The sequence below is a fragment of the Pezoporus wallicus genome, unplaced genomic scaffold (genome assembly GCF_028554395.1).
Source record: "Pezoporus wallicus isolate ANWC-B61680 ecotype Strahan unplaced genomic scaffold, APGP_CSIRO_Pwel_v1 contig_3817, whole genome shotgun sequence".
NCBI lineage: Eukaryota > Metazoa > Chordata > Aves > Psittaciformes > Psittacidae > Pezoporus > Pezoporus wallicus.
In genome coordinates this window covers 4,426,568-4,447,144 of record NW_026635157.1, presented here as the reverse complement: position 1 = coordinate 4,447,144, position 20,577 = coordinate 4,426,568, and the positions used below count along the sequence as shown (strand labels likewise).

Here is a 20,577-nt window from a genome sequence, read left to right as displayed (position 1 = left end):
TTCCAGTCAATTTTACAAGGTCATAAGGACACTACCTTTTTTTTTTTTTTTTTAATGAGCTGTAGCTTTTAACTATTTAAAGCTGGAATCCAGAATGTTTCTTTACAGGAGTTTTTGTTGTTCGGGGACTTTTCCCCTTATAAAACCAACCCTGAAGGTACTCCTTCTTTCTTCCTGCTTAGCTTGTCCAGATTACATAGACTAAACGCATCTCAGGCTGCATGAGGTTTACTTGATACATCCTCATAATGATCCTCTAAACCCAGGCTTGGTATACAACGCTAATGCTGCTTAGTGGTCAGACCATTCTCATCACCAACAAGCAGGAAGTGGAAATTGCAGCAAGTACAGGGGATTTATGGAAGAGTGCTGAAGTGGCCTTAATGGTAGAGCAGCTCTTCCCCAGTTCTTAATGCAGAAGCCCACTTCTTAATGCAGGAGCCCACTTCTTGATGCAGATAATCAGGAAAGGATTGCATCACCCTGACACACACATGACAAATGGCATGGAGTCTGTGACCATACAAAAAAGAAAATGATGGTGGGGCAGGTCTTGGACCTGCCAACCTTTTAATTGTCCTTTCAGGGATACAAATACAACACTCTATCAACGAATAACTAGTTTTTCCACACAACAGGTTATGTACAACATATTCACTTACATTTTTACATAATACACAGGTCTTCCCCACCACCACCTCTTGTGGTGAAAGAATGTGACATGTCAAGCTGACAGACACTTCAAGAGAGCTTCAAAGAAAAAAAAGTTCATGCAGAGCTAGCTTATTCTTGGTCTCTTGAAAGTAAACCTTACAAAGAATGAGCAAGATGTCAATTTTAACAGTATTTACTTTGTACAGTACAAAGAGGAGGGATAGGCTTTTTAAACATAGGATTCCTTGGCATACTGGATCTGTTCTACCTCAAAAACTGGCTGGCTGCACCTCCGAGCCACATACTCCAGTTTGTTCTTTTGATAGGATTCAGACATGGCTCTCAATCGGTAGACTCCTGGGGTCACAGGTAAACTCACACGGGAGTTTATTCCGACAGTGACACTGAGGTTTTCAGTTTCCACATCAGAATTCTTCACTGCAGAAACTCTGCCAATAGGTAGATCCCTTAAAGCCATACATGCTGCGTCTTGTGCACAGCTGCTGCTTGGATGAGGCAGCAAAGTGTCCTGGTTTGACATTTTTAATCTCATAGTTTGAACTGTAAGACTGTGAGAGGCAACCTTAATGGCCAGGCAGTTTTTAATAGCCTCTTGATAAGAAGGTGGTCTTCCAGGATTCCTCTGGTCTACCTCTCTGAACACTTCATCAACTGACTTGAAACGGGGCCTTGGATGATGCTCCACAGGCAATGGTTTGTTATCATCAGGGATGTTCTCCTGGACAACCCTGCAGGAGAACTGTTCTTCTTTCTTTGTGGAACTGTCTCTCTGAAAAAACATGTTTTTTCCAGGCCCCCAACTCTGGGTTTTGATTAGTGTTTTCCTGCGGTTTGCAAAAGAGAATGACATGGAATGCTTTTTGATCTCTCTGCTAGGCACACTGCAGTGGTCAGTGGCCTTTGTGGAAAAGGACTGGGGCCTATTTAAAAAGGTTTTTTTGGGACTAGAGGGTGAAACTACTGGGGAGCTGGTGAAGACTGAGCCATCAGAGCTCTCCAGGGAGCAACTGGAGGATGTTTTAGGTAGAGAGTCATTTGATAATTGTGAAGGTAAGATTGCAAGCCGTTTCTCCAGTGCCTCCAAACCTAGCTGTTTCTGCCGAACTGGAAAATTGTCCTCACTTTTGTTTAGCTTCTGATTCCTTATCCTGCCTTCAAGGCGGTTCTGGAAGGACAGGTCGGGCTCTGAGTACCTCCTGTCCATCATGCTGATGTCATCTCTGAAATTAGTCAGTGAAGAGCCAGAGGCTGGGCATCTTCTGCTCACACTAGTGCTCCTCCCTTTGGGATGTTCCACCTGAGAGGTACTAGGGCTGCATTCAGCTTCTGGATCTGGGCTGTCATAGGCAGAGTCATTCTGATGAGCAGCACACAGGTATTCTGTAGGGAAAGAGCACCTGTTAGTTGCCACTGATCATCTGAGGATGAAAGGGAATTATATGGAAAGAGTTCCTGTAGAAGAGCACTGGAACAGTGTCTTGAGCCCTCTACAGTTGTGTTTCCACAGATGTATTCCCATATCAAATTAAAGAACTTAGCCCAGCAGCCCCAGTCTGTGACATCTCCCATCCATTCTCATACCTGTGGAGCTGTCTGTGTGCTCCACTGACTCAACTGAGGAACACACAGGCAAGGTAATGTCCTTCCCAAATATTTCTGAGCAGTTGTTTATGAGGAACTCCACCAATGCTGTCACCTGCACACAAAAAACAAGTTTATTTCAGTCAGAAGGGCTGAAAATCTATTGAACAGCCTTTCCTGCCCTTGCCTGCTGTCTTTGTATGAAGGGCAGCACAGAGCACGGTGGCTTCTGCCAAAATTCTAGCTTAAAGTCAGAGAGTGAGTCCTTGTCAGGAAGACAAGGTCTGATGCTGCAGACAAACTGATCTGTCCCAATACAGACAGAACACCACCAGCCACAGCTTTGGCCTCACTTCCAGAGGGCCCATGGGTATCAATGCCCACTGGTGCCCCTTTGCCCTCTGCATGCAAAGAATGCAGGAGCTGTACTATGATGTAGGAAGCTGTGGGGAAACTGCTTCTTTTGTTCAGGGAGGTGAAACAAGGGGCTGCCTTGCCCATCACACTGCAGGCACCTGAGGTGAGGGGCATTCCCAATATGCAGGGGTGCTCTTTTGTTCAGCTTTTGCAGTGGCAGTGGAATCCCTCTGGATGTTCTGAGCTGCCTGAAAGGGGGTGGCTGGGTGGTGAGTCAACACACCTTGTCATTCATCTCCTTCTGCACTTCCAGAGGGATCATATTGTCTGTCTCTGGGCTCAGCATATTTGGACCCATGCAAATGGCCAGATTGCTGGAGTCCATCCTGTTGGTCTCAGTGTTTTGGCTGATGTGGTGGAGCAGAGAGAGCAAGTGCTTGAGCAAGGCCAGGTTTGGCCTAGGAAGTTTTTCAGCCACCCTGCATGGACAGAAATAAAACATGACATTAATTCATGGTGCAGCGGCCACTGCTTCTTCATTTGAGCAAGTTTCAATTACACTCAGACAGATGACACTTCCTCCAGAAAGAGGCCTGTGTGTGCTTTTGTCACTGCTTAGCAGAAGTATCATCCAGGAATCCCCAGCAGCAGCTGAGCGTGTGGTTAATTATAAGACCTTGAATTACAAGGTCCTGGACGAAAGGCAAGCACTACAGCAGTCCATGTCCTTGAGTAGATGGGACGACATCAGGAGATGTCACTGCAGGCTTCCCAAAGGCATGTGAAAGCCTGCAGTTGTGCTGTGCAGCTTTCAAAGCATTGCCAGCCGGCCTCCATATCTGCTCCTTCTGAAGAGCAAAACGTGGTGGTCTCCATGTGCCTGACCTCAGCCCCAGCAGATGTGCAGGCTCCCTCTCAGAGCCTGTCCCACAGCACCGTGTCTGTGTTAGTGACACACTGCAGCCTCTCTCCTCTTCCTACAGTAGTGTTTTCACAGGACAATCTCAAATAACTTCAGGAAGTGCTGTTGCTATAACCCTCTAAACCAAACCCTGTGGAGCAATAGCAGGCTGATATAAATACCATGCTTTTAAATGAGACTCTCGTTTTTGAGAGTTATCATTGGCCCCTATCAGCCTCTCCATCACACTGGGGCTGGTTGCAAAACTTCCTGGTTGCAGAACTTACTCTTTCAATTCTTCAATTTTTTCCTGCTTGCTTGGCTTCTCCAGAGCTTGCATCCACTTCTCATAGAGGTCGGCTGACAGCAGTTTCGAGGGAATATTTCGGAGGAAGTCCTGCAAGGCCAAGAGATTTAGCTGAGGCTGTGGACACTACCCCTGAGCACAGAGGGAGCATCACTGCGATGTGAGCTAACTAGGAGGCACACTGGCTTCAGCTACCAGACCATCATCACTGGCAGAGCAGTGTAATATATAAATACATGCCAGGTGCACTTGCCATTAGGGTAACAATAGGACCCAGGTCTTAGCTTCTTTTTGTTCACCCATACATAATCTCAGTATTCCTCCCTGGGAGGATGCTGAGGAGGACAAAGTGAGTTTCCTGTGGTCATGGGAATCCACAGCACAACAAAAGGGACTGAAAATCAGGCGGAAAAAGCAAATGCCAAACTTTTCCAGCCCTGAAACATTTAGTCTGTCTTTGCTCTGGCTTTAGCTTGGAGTCCCACATAAGTCAGCTCTGGCACTGAAGCGGGCCTGTGAAGATTAACAATGTCTTCCCAATGTCAGAGGAGCTCACCTTCAAGACCACTGCCAGCAGGTGCACAGATTTGCTTTTCAAATCAACATTCACACCTTTGTTTAGGTCCTCCTTTAACTCCTTTCGTGCTTTCTCATTGGCAGCTTTTCTGAATATCCCTTCAGTGGAAGGTCCTTTCCTATACAATATATCAAAAATATCCTGCAGGGAAAAAGACAGGAGTGGAAGAACACTTACTGAGAAAAAGTCCTTTAGTATCTGAACATTTCTTTAGAAACAGAAATACACTGTGCCCTGATTTGGTCATTATCTAGTTCTTTCTCCGATTACATGAGTAATAACCTGATTTTCCCCCAACCCACCCTGTTTTTTGACTGATGAATTCCACTAATTTTATTGGAGGCATCCCTGCTTCTTTCCAGAAGCAAATAAAGGATTCTTAAGTCTTAGCTCAAATCCTTTCCCTCCAAAGTCAAGAAAATATTGCTTAGAAGAGATATAGGTCTATCTATTGGAAAAACAAAATCAGTGGGAGTAAAATCACAAGAGTGTTTTTATCCAGAAGATATGTTTAGGTATTTACAGCTGAACACTTTTTTAAGGGGAATACTGAAATCCTTGGAAGTTTGTGCTGCTGAAATGACTTCTGTAGGCTCACAGATGTTTATACTAAGGACCAGAACTTGTATTCCTGGTCCTGGGTTGTCTCCACTCAAAGTTAATTCCTGTGGAAGTTGGGTGAGCTGGACAAAACCTACAGACCTGATCCTTTCTACATCTGGGATGGGCCCTGAATTTATCAGAAGTGTGCATGGAGGGGAAACACCAAAATCACTCATCTCCTGGGTGCTGCTGTGGAAGTACCTGCCTCACACTGTTAGCCAGGGTATGATGACTATCGCCTGTCTTGCTTACCTGGATGGGCTGGGGCAGTGTGTCGTCTTCCCCACAGATAATTGCCAGAGGCTGGCCAAACAAAACGATTTTGGCATTGGAGTCTAACTGCCCTAGGGAATTCCCATTGGCAGAGCTTCGTCTCAGAGTAAATGACTGTGGTATTACCTTCTTTCTTTTCTTTGTTCCATCTGCTGCAAGCAAAAGGAAAGCAAAAAAATCAATTAAAGAACCCCTAAACAAAACAGAGAGCACTATGCGGTTGTGTATGTTATTTCATCTGTGTGCAGTGCAGAGATGTATGTTACAACTCAAACTAAACTGGGAGAAACTGAAAGACAACTAAGTGGTTACTAAGGAAACAACCGCCTAAACTGTGAAACTGTGACCATCCCTCTAAGGACACCACCTTTCCTGTTTGGGGTGTTTTCTTTTACATTCTAGTCACCATTTCTTCTTAGAGAGTGGGAACATACAAGGCACAGAAATACAGCCTTTACAGAGATTTCTGATATTGCAGTGGTTTCTGTGATAAATATCTGAGGCAGATATATCACTTGGGCAGCTCACAAGGACATATCTCGCTACACAGTTTGATTGTGCCTCAGCCTTAGGTCAAGAGTGGAACTAGGGGCTCCTGCTTTTCAGCCTCTTTCACAGGCTCAAATAAAAATACACGGCTTCAGCTTTGCCAGCTCTGGAGCCAGCTCTGATGATAATGGTCCTGCTAGAGCTAGTGCTTGTTCCCTGTCAACCAGACAATGGAAGAAATCTCTTAGCATCACTTTTGCATCTGCATCTTAAAGAGGAGGGCATACTAGGAATCTGGAGATGACAGTTGTATTGAGATGGGATGTGCCTTTTTTCCCTTTCAGAAACAGTGAGAAAAGGAGGCTTCTTTTGCTAGAAAGCTTTCTAAAGCTTTCTAGGAAGCTTAAAGGAAATTTCTGCAAATTTCCTATAAAGTACTTGCCTTTCTACTCCAAAGTGAAGTTGTCTTTTATGCAGGTAAGTTCTCAGGACCAATATTTGTGGCTTAGCAAAGTCCTTGGTAGGGAGGGGTTAAAAGTCATCTAATGGGGAGGGGGAGAAAGTCATCTAATATTATAGTGTCATGTAAAATGTTTGCTTTTGATACTCCTGAAAAACGATCTGATATGATGGTCTACTCCAAATCTGACCCTGCCCTGCCAATGTTCTCCTCTGGGTTGTTTATTGGTGGGCAAGAAAAAAACAAGTGCTGTTGCTGCTGCCAAGAGGATTTATTTGCTCTGGTGTGCAACCACTGATAGCAGTACTCGGTACTTCCTTAAGAGCCACACCTCAGTGGCGATGCTCAAGTGAGAAAGGAGCATATTTACTTCCCACTGATGCCAGAGAACATAAAGAAACAGGGTTCTGAGGACCAGGGAATAGGGATACAAGACCTCTGGCACTCAGCACTGTCACCTCTGCCACTGAGCATAAGGGAAAGAAGCCATTTGCTAGTGAGTTGGCACTCCAGGGCTAAAGGTGTTGGATGGTGCTGAGGGCTGTGGATTGCTCTCGGGGAGGTGAAGTGGGCAGGTTTGGGTTGTTTTGAAGAAGCTTGTAGAACCTTCTGTTTGTCTTTAAAACTCACCAGAAGGTCCATCTTCAGTACCTGCTAGGACCAGCGGGGGGCATTTCTTGGTATCAGCCTGCAAGAAACAAGTTGGGGTTACAGAGCTGCCGTCAGCAACAAAAGCCACCTGTGAGCTGCTGCAGCTCCTCAGAAACCTGCGGGAGGCTCCAGGAATAACCAGATCATGCCCAGCACCCTGAGGTAAAGGGCATGTACATCCCGAGGCTGAAGAGGTACCTTGGTCCAGGAGTGATGCTGCTTCACGCCCCAAGAGAGAGGTTTGTGGTAAACCCTTCAGCCAGCCATCCTAGACCTTCCTGGCAGGTCACAACCTCAAGCTCTTTCAGGTATTCTTTAGATCCAGAGAAGCCACAGCAGGGCACAGCCTGCTCTTCTGTGTACTCCCCTGGCACTGGAGAATACCTCCCGGACTCCTCCAGGGAGCCCTGATGGCTTTGGAGCCTGCCAGATTCCTCAGCAAAGCTCCTTGGGACCCCAGGGAATGAGCTGGCTTCTCGTAGCCATTCCCAGCTCTTTCTGCAGTGTTGCATGGCTTGCCTTTGTAGGGCTCTGCCCACTCTTGGATAATGGTAGGCAGGCAGCAGCTCCTACAGGGGACACCCCCACTTTGCTAAGATATTCCACATGTGTACCCAAGAAGGATCAGGGAGGGGGAAATGTAGTGGCTGCTTACCTCTGACTGGTGCTCAATCAGATTCTCCATGTTCCCAGTATTTAGTGTCTTTGACTAGGCAAGAAAAAAAAGACACCAGGTGAGTAACTGAATGCTACAGTTTAGAAATCAGAGCTTTTCAAAATCGCTGTGTTGACAGAGCTGAGCAATAAAGACACTCACAGTATTACAGCTGCTTAACACTTTCATTAGGAGTTTGAACGGGGGAGTTCTGGACACTCTGCTTTCCTTTGGTCCTTTTGTTTGCCTGTTTATTGAACAGGGAACAGACAGAGAAAGAGCTTTGTAAAACTGCACCCATCTTGTCTTTCTTCCCTGCAGTCTGGTATTTAAGTATGATCCTGAACCAGCAAGATATCCCACACAAGTCAGTCACAGAGCCCTTCTGTGGAGTGCACTCAGCCCAGCTGCCCTATCTGGCTCTTGATTAAAACAGAAAAGAAGCAGCTTTCCTTTTCTGATCCATACAAAAAATGAGCAAGTGCTGACAGCTACACGTGGTTGTTAATCTGCAAACACAAGGCTCACCGAGTCAGTCAGCACTGCCCACGAGCTGCACTTAGCAGTGGGCGCACCTCTCCCCTCTGTACTTTTGTATGTCTCTGTACATCTGGGTCTGGAGCACCCCACCGACTTTAACTGCAACACCACTATTTTATCCCAGGCAGTACTTACCCAAGGAGTGAGTCCAGCCAGAGCTCCTTCACCTCCCGTGAGCTGCAGAGGAAAGGAGAAACAGCATCACTCCCCACTGCTACTAATCCTTTGCACAGAGGCAGGCAACTAAACAGTTCTACCCCACGTGTGCTGCCTTATATATGCAGAAGAGGCAGGTGGAAATTCACAGACAGGAAGAAGCATCATGGGGCAGGACTGAGAAGCTATGAAATTTCTGGCTTCCTCTTTCCTTTTAGGGGAGTTGGGTTTTTTTTCCTAAAAGAATAAAAATAATTAAGAAAAAGCACCCTTCTAGCTGTTATGGATGGAAAAGATGAGACACTTGCCAGGTAAAGGTTCCATCTAGCATCACCAGCATGAGGTAGGACATGTAGAGGGGGCTGCAGTGTGGGCAGCTTCTCCTTACCATTAAAGGGCAGTGGGTACAGCCTGTCCCTTGCCTGCTCAGAGATCTTAGGCTTTGCAGTTTAAAGATGCATCACAGGATGAAGTTACACTAGGAATAGTTAAAAACAGGGGGAGTGCAATAGCCAAGTTTCAGGGAAATGTTTCTGTATTTTTTTTTTTAAAGCTAATGGGAACAGTTTACTGTCTGCAAGCAGATGCAGACACACACTTTGCCATTGCCAACTAGTTCTTGCAAATCTTAAGCATTGAACTTCTATAGAAGTAGTATTATGTAATTATTTAGTAATGTATGACAATATGCAATAAAAGTCTTGCTTAAAATATTTCTTAGTAAGAATTATGTGTCCAAGTAATAAAGTTTAGTTTAAATGAAGAGATCAAAAAATCAGGAAAACTCTGCTTCTGGTCTCCCTGTACCTCTTCAGGGTCTGTTGCTGACTTCCCCCCAACCTGGGCACATCAGGAACATAAGAGCAGCAGTACTCTAGCAGTCCATTACAAAAATTCATCAATGTTTGATGTTAAATGCATGATATTAGTTCTCCTGATTCACTGACAGAGGCAAATGACAACCCAGTATTCTGAGTACCAGTCTTTAGTGAAAAAAAGAAGCTAAGGCTGAGCATCAAAGGTTTGGAATACTTCAGTGGTGGATTTAGGTGGAAAACAGACTTGTAAAACTGTGGTCTGTCTGGTGCTTCCCGCGGTGGATCCTCCGTTTCACAGGTGCAGGAGATGTGGCTGTGTTATAGCACAGCTCTTTGTAGATGCACATTACGTCTACATCCGCTGCTGAATTCACCCTGAAAGCCATTTTTTTGCTTAACCACATCAGGCCTGGCTCATGTAGTATTGACCCTGGGTTGTCACGCAAAAACTGATGGGTGGTCTCAGCTTGACTCTGGCAGAAATCCAAGGTGCAAAATTCACTTTTGTCCAGAAGGGCAAAAGGAGAGCTGCCCTGCTTTGCAGGGGCAGAGATGCTGTAGAAGACCTTTGAAGTCTTCCTGAGACCTATCATTTCTATGCTTCTGAAGTCTATAGACATGTTTGGGGCTGAAACTGATAGGAATCTCAATCAATTGCTCTGCAGCCCTGTACATTTACTACTGACCTTCTGCTCACTTCTGTATCTGTTTTTTTGTTAGTTAGCAGTCCCATGATATCTGTAATTCCCTTAGTAAATTCCATGGGCAGATGCACATTCTCACAGAAATATTGTCATCACATTCTCCTGAGAATTTGTTCTGAGGCTCCCTGGCAGCTGTAGCACCCCTGCTGATAGTTCCAGCAGGATTCCTGGGACAAAGTGGCATATTTTTCAGTAGGTCTGTTAAATGTGTATCTAAACATACCTCAGAGAGTATCTTAGAGACCTATGCAGCTCAGTTCTGCCTTGCCTTTACTTCCAGCAATGTACATGGACATATTTCTGAGCTCAGTATGTTTCATGATTAAGACATGGGGTTTGATATGGAAAATGTGACTCATGGAGAAAATGGGAGTTTAATGGGTGATGATTAGCCAGGCCAGAAGCTTAGATTACAAATAGGGCACAGCTGTACACAGGGCATAATGCTTTCAATTTCCCTGGAGGAAAAGTTACCGTAATGGGTGGAGTATTGATAGCACGTCACCAGGCTATCCGTTGACACTCACACTGCTGTATCTCTATCTAATTAGTTCCCATCTATTAACAGTTGTGGAAATATAATGGTCATTGTGTGTGGAAGGTATGTTATAGGCCTGCCTGCCCATATGGAAAACAATTTGAGCTCTTCCCCTCCCGTACATCAGGTTGTTTCCCTCAGTTCTGCTGAACTGATTCCCTGGAGGCAAGGCAGGAGCAGGGAGGTCCAAGAGCCATAGCCTCTGAGTCCATGGCTGCTTTCATGGTCCAATCCCAAGCACTTTACCCAGCCAGTTTTTGGAATGAGGTTTTGTATAGTGCTTTCTGCCTACACAGACCAGATGGTTATTTCCCCCTTTGTGTGAGTGACAGTCAAGCTAGGTGGTTTCTCCTATTTTTCTCCTCTCTCCTCTTATGCTGTGGCTCAGTGAAGGACTCCAGACCTTACCAATGAAGGGGCAGCATGACTTGGGAGGAGAAAGGAATTGGGAGCTGATAGTAAACAAAAGAACAAACGAACAGATCTGCTGTGTCTGGAAAGCATCTGTTTTCTTCTCTCCTTACCAAACCACAAATGGGAAAATCCCAGCCACAGCTCACTTTTTTTATTTCTACTACAAGTGTTTGACACGATAGCTCTTATAAACGAGTGAGCATGTGAATGAATCCTGAAACCCTCCTTCACCCTGTTGTAGTACCAGCAAGGACACAGCAGCAGTGTAGCTGTGAGGAGGGGACAGCAGGACATGCCTGGAGCAGTGACTCTTGAGCTCATATAGTACAGAAAGAGCCTTTATCAGTACCTCTCTGTGTGGAAAAGGGGCTGTGTTCTAGTTTTGTCTTCACTGGCACAACTGCATTCTCCCTGGGGGACAATAGGGGTGCTTATGAAAATAAGGACAGCAGTTCTGCCAAAGTCATAGTTGTGTTGTTTGGGTGGGTTGTGGTTGTTTTTTGGAAAGGAGAGCTCTGTACAATCTGCCCGTGGATTCAAAGAACAGGGTGGTTGCTGGGAACAGATTACATTTCTACATGACAACTGAAGGTGGCTCTGATTTTTTACTACTCCCCAGAGGTGTTGTGGATTGCATAGGCACAGTTCAGGGTATGGTCACCAAAAAGAGGGTTGCCTGAATTTTCATCAGACCAGTCCCTACCTCCTACTTGTAACAGTTTAGAGCGAGATCCATCAACCCAGCTGGTGCTGAACTCCTGCAGTTTTAGTCAGGTCGTGCTAACCCTGCCTTTGGAAAGAGAAATCCAAGTAGTTTTTCACAGCTCTATTCAGCCAATTTCTATCCTTAAATAGATATCCAGGTTAGATTGCAGTGCCAGTTAGACTGCACCAACTTTCCGCACACTGGGTTACATAGGGAAAAAGTTACAAATCAAAAATAATACCATAAATGCAGCCCAAAGTGTAATCTCTGCCCTTTCCATAACAGCCTTTGGGTTGCATATGCAGGATGGTTTCTTTAATCTTTCACGGGTGCCCCCCCCCCAACACTCAGTTGGCAGCTCTGGAATTCTTTACTCATCATCCAGTGACTGGTTCTTATGGGTAGTTATTTAGCTGTGGAGGGCAGGTGTATGTATATAGACCGTTTTCCCAAAGGGTCTGTGCTGGTTTGAATTCAGGTTGATGTTGTAGGTTGGTGGGGCTTGGAAATCACTCCTTCCTTGGGTTCTCTGAGGTGGCCGGGTCAAAGGCACTGGGGAATTGAAGTTGCCCATCATTTCCGACTGATGCAGATTTAAATCTTTGCTTGCTTACAATAAACAGCAAGATAATAGAGAATGTGTATAATTAAGTCTGAATGCTATTCTTTGCAAGATTTCTGGTTGAAGGTACTCAAATAATATTGAAAAGTGAGATGCTATTCACTTTTTTTGTTACTCTAGCAGGTTTCTCACTTATTTTGCTTCTTTATGTTCTCCATTCACAAATCAGGAACTGAGATGGTGCTTTTCTGCCAAGTTCTCAGGGACAGAATGCATTTTTTACTGAAATTCTTACTGAATCCAGAAAGGTGTGAATCTTGACTTTGCTTTCCAGGATTAATGTTTCCTTTCTGCTTTTGGTTGATTTAGGCTTGTATTTCTTGTCATTTTGCACCTTCTGTTTTGCTTTGAATTTCAGGTTCAAAATTATCTCAGATCTCAAAGTGAGAGTCAGTGGAAACCAGAGATAACCTGGATTTCACTGAATCCTAACTTGCTTTTTAAGGCATAAGTCATCTCACTTTCATACAAAAGGTGATCTGCAGACTGCCAATGCCTTAGGAGCCAGTCTGAAATAATACTATAAAAACTTAGCCCAAGCGTAATTTTTGGTTTTGTTTTGTATGTGCCCCATTGATACAAAAACTAGAAAAGAAAGCCAGGTTCAGGAATGGCAAGACCATATGACTTCCCTGGTAGAGCAGGAGCTGCTCCAGGCGTAGAAAGTGTCCATGGCTGTGAACACGGCGTCACCAGACACCCAGGAGGAACAGCCAGGAGTAGCTGGAATTTCCCCATTGTTCACCTCCAATTGGCCTCCTCCAAGCCCCAGTGGCATGATGGGAATATCCTAAAACTCTTCATCATAGTGATGCCCTTGTGAGTTTGTCACTCCTGTGTTGTACCTGCTTCCTAAGTAATAAGTAGAACCCGTAACCAGATCCTCATCACCACTAAATTAACCATGAATTGGACCATTTATGACCACACACCTGGACTCCATCCTCAAGGCAAAAGCAGTGTCAGTCAGAGCAAATCCTTCCAAGCACAACTCTGCTGGCTGCAGTTAAAATCCCCAGCGTAAATCTGACCCTGTACTTTTGGGAGACTTATTTGCTGTCATGCCCTGTCCTTGTGCATGCACATCCAAACACAGCAAAATAAAATGTTCTTCTGTGTAGTTCTGGCAACCCCTCAAAATCAAGATGATAAATTTGAAACAAACATCTCCATATTAGCCAGTGATTGCCATATTGTTGCTACTAGCAACAGCTGCTGTGTTAGTGTTTTATATAAACACATTTGTATTGCTGTCCTGTTTTAAAGCGTGACTACCGTATGAGGAGTTCAGAAAGCAAATGCTTCTTATGGCATGAGCTCTGCCTCCTGCCTCAGGGAGCCACGAGGTTTCTGGGCAAGCATGGCTGTTGCTGCTGCTGCTGCTGCTGCTGCTGCTGCTGCTGCTGCTGTGGGGACATGTGGATGGTGTTGCTGTGGGGCAGGACAAGCTGGCCTCGGGCACCAACACTGACTGGCACAACTAGGGTGCACCAACAGCTATGCTCCCTGGAACCAGGACAGCTAGATCCTTGCCTCCACATTTGCAAAAATGCAGTGACTTTTCCAGGCCAGGAATAAAAGAGGAATTCCCACTCTCCAGAGCAAACAGGAGCTGGGATCACTTGCTAGCAAGAGTGGGTTAGGGAGAAGAAATAATGGTTTTGAGATTGAGTTCAGCTATATCAGCTAATTGTTGGAGACAGCTCGGCTTGAAGGCCAGGCTGTTCTGTTCCAGTCTGTGTTCCTGTGAAGTTGGCCGTTAATTACTGATGCTGCCATGCAGACCAGGTTCTGTTCTGGCTGCATTTGCTTATTCCACTGCTGCGTGCCTGCTCTGAACCCTGTCTTTGCTTTCAGATCTGCAGTCGTTGCACAGAGATGACAGTAGGGAGTACACAGAGAAGGTACCTGCATACTACCATGTCCATTTCCGCTCTCAGTGGCGGCTGAAGCCTGAAAAGAAGATTTTGTTTTCTCTTCCCCCTTCCTCTTAAAGGTTTACTTGTGCTTTGTTTGAGCTTTACCTTTTCTCCCATTTATCAGATGAGTGTGTTTCTTTGGGATTTTTCTCTCTGAAGCACTCACTGTGTGTGGTCTTTAGGCACCACAAAATATAAAAATGCTAAACAAAAAGATGTACAGCAACTGCTATAACAATTGTGTAAAACAAAGACCATATTGCTACAAAGAGTCTTAGTATTGCTTGTGCAACACTGTGAACTGATCCTGTCCTTGTGTAACTTAATTGAATTTAGTATTAAGGGAGTAAAAGTGAACACTAGTTATCCCGTAAGTTATGCCAAATGTAAGATGCTGGTACTACTTCCATTTGGTAAGTAACAAGGCAAAGTGCTTGTTCTAACTGCATTATACACGGATCCCCAGAGTGTATCTTTCAAACATAACCCGCTGGAACTATTATAGCTCTAAGTTAATCACCTCCTATGCTATACTCAGCAAAAACATTTGCTAAACTCGGGCACTGAAATACAATGTATCACTGTAATTGACTTCTTTCTGTGCTATTTTAGGAGAGCCAGATGTGCTAAAGAGGAGTTTGAGAGGCCTGTCTTATGTCCCAGTGAATTGTCCCTCCTCCCCGCATCATTTCTGTTTACTTCCAGAACTAAGCATTCCCGCAGTTTTCTTTGGACGAGTGTGCTGCAACATAAACCTGTCACAACTGTGAGACTGACATGAATAAACAATGCAGATAATATTCCTGTACTGACCTTAAAGGAAAAATCCCTATGAACATCATAATCATGGAAAAAGTTGTTACTTTAACAATTGAACAGGCTTACTCATCAAACCTACAGCACACTATAATCCCCTATTAGGGAATTTTCATCTTTGTGTCAGGGTTTTGTGTGTGAACTCCAGGGTATACTTTGTTTTGCTCTTTGATTTTCCATGCCACACCTGAAAGGTAGCTTGCCTTCTCTCTGCCTTAGTTTGTCATGAATAAAATGCCAAAATTAAAGGTCACTGCACAAGGTGCTATGATATCTTTTGGTAAAAAGTGGTACATACAGGAGAACCCTGTAAAGAGTTTGTAGCTTCTATTGTCTCCTGTGCCATATAGCAAAAAGAAGACCTTAATTTTAATCTTTCTAGTAAGTCTTTGACAAATAAATGTGTTTTAAGTGCATCATCTGTGAGGAGAATATGTTATTTTCTGGTCATTACTTGTGTCCCTCGAGGTCTTTGCAGTTCTACTTAACATATCAAAATGCAACAGTCACCTTCTGGCCAGATCAAATACTCACTTTAAGCATGTAAGTTATTGTCAGGAGGAAATACGACACTATCACAATGAAATAACCATTCAATATGGTAACTGAGCTATCTATTTTATCTAGATTCTGTAATAAAATTGTTTCTGAGCATGAATTCCCCTCCTTTTGCCTGCCCTCAAGAAATGGATCTAACATGGGGACTCCAGCACAGTCACAGCAGATGTTATGCTTTAAACATCAGACAGAAAGTGGGATAACTACTTCTTTCAAAGTGAGCTTGGGAAGGGTCACATGGCACTGCAGTCATTGCACCTGCTGTGTACCTTCAAGATCCTAAGAAGGTTCTTAGCCTCCTTAGCAAGAAAGTTTGAAAGACCCCTTAACAAAAAGGGTCTAATTCTCTAGAGGGGTGAGGGCCCTCAGTGGCGGCTCCTCAGAAACCCCCAACGCACAGTTACCCCTTCTAAGGCACTGGTGTCTAACTTCTCACACGCAATATTCTTTGACCTCTAATTTTTGCTGCCCTGTGCTAAATTCTTTAACCATTCAGAATCTTTACCAGGTTTAACTGGATTTCATCTTTTGTATGCTTTTAATCTTGGGCTCCTAGTCTCACAGGCAAGGCTTATGTGATTGCATTTCTCCTCCCCTCTCCCAAGGTATTTCTTTTCTATCACCCCCAGTAACTTCTAGTCTCGACCTTAGTTTCAGTCATCAGTCACAACAGGCAAGCAAGCAACTCTTCCCCAAACCAGTGAATTTCCTAGAGGCATTTGGGAAATTAGTGGTTCTTGTTCTATATCCTAACAACAAGGCAGACAGCATCCCTTTCCACCAGTGCAACACCATCTGTGTGAACGCTGAGATGTCCAGTGAACCAAAGCACTTGATTCAGTTTATCACTTTTCAGCAGAGAGCATAGACAAGTGCTTAGCTAACACACTGCGCTGGAGTGTGAAGTTAACAGTGCGGGAAGAATCCAGTAACAAACAGGAGCAACACTCTTTGACCACTGATTTTTGCCTTGCTTAGCTTAGAGAATTTTGGTTGGGGTTTGGCCAGTATTCGATGTAGATAAAGTGATTTTAATAAAACTAAGGAGAAAAAAATGCCTGTATTTTGCAGTTTCATTTCTTAATGATGGATAATGTTGTACTGATTTAAAAAAAACAACAACAAACCAACCAAACTTTTCCCAAATTGAAACTAGTTGCTGAATTTCTTACACAGAGGTAATCCTCTAAAAGGAAATCATGGTCAGACACTGTGGTTGTTTTTTTTCTCTTCCTTCTCTTTTTATTCTTCTTTATTATTGCTTAACAGATCACAGTTTTACTTCCTCAAGATGCAGTTTCTGTTGGTTCTCTTTTCTTGATGTGTAAGATACCATTCGTTTTGGAGAATGAATTTTCCCACCAAAAATGCCTTCCCTCACAGTGGTTTGTGTGGTGGTTTCTGTATCCGTGCGGGTATAACTGAAAAGGCCCCGCAGCCTGGCTCTCCGTGCACCTCAGGCCCATGTGTAAAACACCACAATTCTGACTTAGGTGGAATTTGAAAGTAAACAGGGATAAATGACAACAAAACATGGAACAAATCCCAGGCTTTTGGTGCAAGATCATGCCCTTATGAGAGAATACCTCTAAAAGCCTGCTGACATTAAATACTCTATCACTTTTAGTGAAAAGTTTCTGTCCTTGAAATGAAGGATTTCCATTAGAAACCACAGGTTCTTTCGCAATGATACACATGTATGACAGCTCCACTTTACACAGTCAAGGTACCACCCTGGCCTCTGTTCCTTAGAAGAGAAGAGGGAATGGAAACAACATTTGCCCACTTGTGGGGTGTTATCTCCTTTGCTGTGACTTCTGTGCTGTCTCTGTTACGAGGTTGGCGCTGGCCTTGGAGGCTGTGGGCAACATGGTGCTGGGGACTTACCACTGAGGGCTCTGGTGAGGAACTGGAATCAAGGATCAGATCCTCAAAGATACTTAGGGACCTATTTCCTTTTTAATCACCTACACACCCCCATTTTAAACAGGAGTTGGGAACATAACTGCCTTGTCAAATTTTGGATGAGAGCAGTATCAGGGAGAGGGCAGACAGGCTTTTACAGTGTGAGGTGTAACTCCCTTCCGTTTGCTCTTCTTCATGATAGCTGTGCATGAAGCATGGCTGAGGTAAAACTAACCTGGGGCAGTGCTTTTCATTGTGGTCCCTTTTATTTTCAGTACCAGTGAAAGGAGGTACAAAGGTTATAGACTCTATTTAGTATTCCCAAAATTGCTTTTACAGAAAACAGAAGGTAAAAACATGACTGCATCTGATAATTAGAGAGGGTGAATTTAATGTCATGGTGCTTGCCTGGAATAGCATGTCTTGGGACATAGAAAGAAAAGGGATGAAGGTCAGCATCTAGATTTTTGAGTTGTCACAGAAATACTGGAATGCTGCAGAACTGGGATTCAGAGACAAGTTGATCCAAATGGTGCTTAAATCAAGTTTCAGTCAAATGACTCATCTCTGAAAAAAATTATTACAATTCAAAGATCTACTACCAGTCAAAATCTTACAAGGGAAGAGTTTTCATTGTGTCCCTAGTGGAACTCTGCTCTGAATGAACTCTGCCTTGGACTAACTTATGGGGCCAAAGCAAGATAGATGTTTCCTTTAGTGTAATTTTCTCTACTGTAACTGGGCCCTGGATCACTGAGATCCTTTAACACATCTTCACCATGCTGCCACGCTGTATAAACCTTTAACAGGACTAACTGTATAACCTTTGACAGGTTAATAATCTTGTGCATGGACAGAAGCTGTTTCTTCTCCACAAACTCAATGCATTAAAGGTGATATGCATGACCACAAGAAAACAAGGAAAGTACCATTTCTTTTAATAAGTAGTGTTATAATGCAAAATGTAAAATACGAATCCTGCTAAGGTCTTACAGGAATTCAGGAGGTGTTTGAATCTGCCCATAAAATATGAAACAATAACGAAGGTGTAGAGAAAACTAAGAGATCGTCCTACTGTATTGGCTGGTTATGGACAACAGCACTTGCACATGTCATAGCTGATTTGTTCTACAGATTTCCCTGTTGTCACTGGGCTAACATGACCCCTACTAACCCATTGTCCTAGAGGACAGTGCATGTACGGTCACACTTCTCTCAACACCTCCAGGACTGGTTGTGCTTCAATTTAAGAACATTGAGTAACAGATCTTCAATGTGCATGCTGACTGTAGCTCTCTGAAGAAGGGGACTAAAGATGTTTTAAGGGGGAATTGATTGTGAGCCCTGATCTATGTATCTGAAAATCTTTAATCTGAGAGACCAACAAACCACACTGTCTTTGCTGTTCAGCATATGGAAAGCTACAGAGTGATACAAATACATTCACATTATTTTCTTAAACCCCACTCGCCTTTTGGGGATGTAGAAAGTACCAAACACAGTCAAAGACTTTCCCAAGGTTGCCTTGGGTTGCCTTGGGAACACTTTGTTGGCCCGTCTGAATGACAAATAAATACAGGAACATTTAAGACAAATTTCCCATCAGTACAAATCCAGCAACAACAGCAGCCACCGTGCTGAGAACATTTGACAGCTGTCAAATCAGCTGCAACAGTGCAGGGAGGAGAGAGATGGTTTAGTCAGTTGAACAGCTTCCATCTGTACTGGCACATACTGCTTCTGCTCCCACAAGACAGGGAGGCAGCAGTTGACCGAGATGCTAGGTGAGGAGCTGGCTGACTCCTCAGATGCAAACATGCATCGTTATCTTTGAGATAGCAGCCCTCACTTGGTGCAAGCCACCACATTGTTTTTTGACTCAACCCTTACAATGACAAAGGGTTCAAGTGGGAGGGCTTATGGCAAGGACATTTGGCTGACATCTTCAAGGAGACAAACAGAGAATCATAGAATCATAGAAACATAGAATAGTGAGGTTTGGAAAGGACCTCAAGATACATACCCAGTGATTATTAGCAGAGAGAAAGAATGATTTAATTCTTGTGCAGGTATAGTATTATTCTCTTTTCTCTCATTTTCTCTTTTCAGACCATGGTCTGATGGTGGGGTAGAGTAAGAAAAGCAGATACTACTGGAAGTTACACATAACGATATACAGAAGTTGGGTAGATGAAAGAAAGTGTTCAGTGAGGAGCAAGCGGCTCTGATCACCCCCAGTTACCCAGTTAGGGCAGTGTCCATACTTGTGAGCCAGGGTAGCATTGAGGTCAGCGACCCCAGGAAAAGTGACAAGCAGAAAGAACCTGTCCTCCAACTGCTCAGCTGTTTACACCTGGTGTTCCATTTGCTCTTCCTCTGGGAGGGAGATCAAAGTCACAGTAGAGACTGTCAAGAGGGCAGACAGGCTGGAATAGGTCTGCAGGATTTCTGTAGAGCTGCCTGAAGAAGCTGTGCATCATTCTTGCTCTGAACAACAAGGACAGGGAAAAAAAAGGGTCTCCTGAACCATGTCTGTAGGCTGTCTTTATTAACTCTTACTGTTCCTTGTTTCCTCCTCTTTGTGGACATTTATCCCAAACAGAAGTGGAACACGAATCCATGATGTTAGTGTGAATGATGTCCAGTTATGTCCATCTCACTGGACTTGGCTTAAGCTGCGTTGTCACTTTTCTTCCACTCAGATTTATAAACATAGTTGATTCTACTTGCCAGGAGCTTGGAAGCACCAACTTTCAAACTCAGGCTCATAGACAACAAAGTTTGAAGTGAAAGGATGCATGTGCCTGCACAACAAAACAATACAGGTGACTCTGGTTTCTCTCTTGGAAATTATATTGAAGAAAGAAAGTGATCTTGATTGCTGAGTCAAACTGTGAAGTGACTGAGAAGTGTCTGCTTGATGGACAAATCTGTGTTAGCTGCCTTCACTCTATGTGCCCTCATAATGTCTCTGGTCATATAACTACGTAGATGTTTTTAATAAGATCCTTGTCTCATTCTGGATTTGAAATGAATGCATAAGGATTTGGCTTAAGATTAACATAAATAATATTCTTACCTTCCTTATTTCATTTTTTTTTTAATACATCTCATCATAACCCATGTTTTTCAATACATTTTTATTTCTGCATTGATATATGCAGCTACCACACATCTTTCTGTGATTATATTTCACCTCCACACTCTTCAGTTTCTCTTTTCTTTGGCCCATTCAGCCTGAGGTTTTCTTCCTGGAAATGGATTCCTCACTAGACATATTATTTCCCTCATGATTTCCTGGAATATGTTTTGCAAGAGGGGTGGAAGGGAAGTTACTTCTGCAGTTTACGGA

General features: G+C 43.8%; 1 protein-coding gene across 1 annotated transcript in view; it reads right to left on the bottom strand.

The window, feature by feature from the left end:
• Nucleotides 1–522: 522 nt before the first annotated feature.
• The window catches only part of TAGAP (T cell activation RhoGTPase activating protein), a 44,400-nt gene continuing 24,345 nt past the window's right edge, over nucleotides 523–20,577 (bottom strand). The window contains exons 3-12 of the mRNA XM_057405222.1: nucleotides 8,205–8,246; nucleotides 7,692–7,776; nucleotides 7,530–7,583; nucleotides 6,854–6,911; nucleotides 5,254–5,426; nucleotides 4,378–4,539; nucleotides 3,802–3,911; nucleotides 2,897–3,092; nucleotides 2,257–2,371; nucleotides 523–2,055 (exon numbers count right to left, since the gene is read on the bottom strand). Coding sequence (XP_057261205.1) covers nucleotides 884–2,055; nucleotides 2,257–2,371; nucleotides 2,897–3,092; nucleotides 3,802–3,911; nucleotides 4,378–4,539; nucleotides 5,254–5,426; nucleotides 6,854–6,911; nucleotides 7,530–7,583; nucleotides 7,692–7,776; nucleotides 8,205–8,246 — 2,167 coding nt within the window. The 3' untranslated portion in view covers nucleotides 523–883. The remainder of the gene's footprint in view (nucleotides 2,056–2,256; nucleotides 2,372–2,896; nucleotides 3,093–3,801; nucleotides 3,912–4,377; nucleotides 4,540–5,253; nucleotides 5,427–6,853; nucleotides 6,912–7,529; nucleotides 7,584–7,691; nucleotides 7,777–8,204; nucleotides 8,247–20,577) is intronic.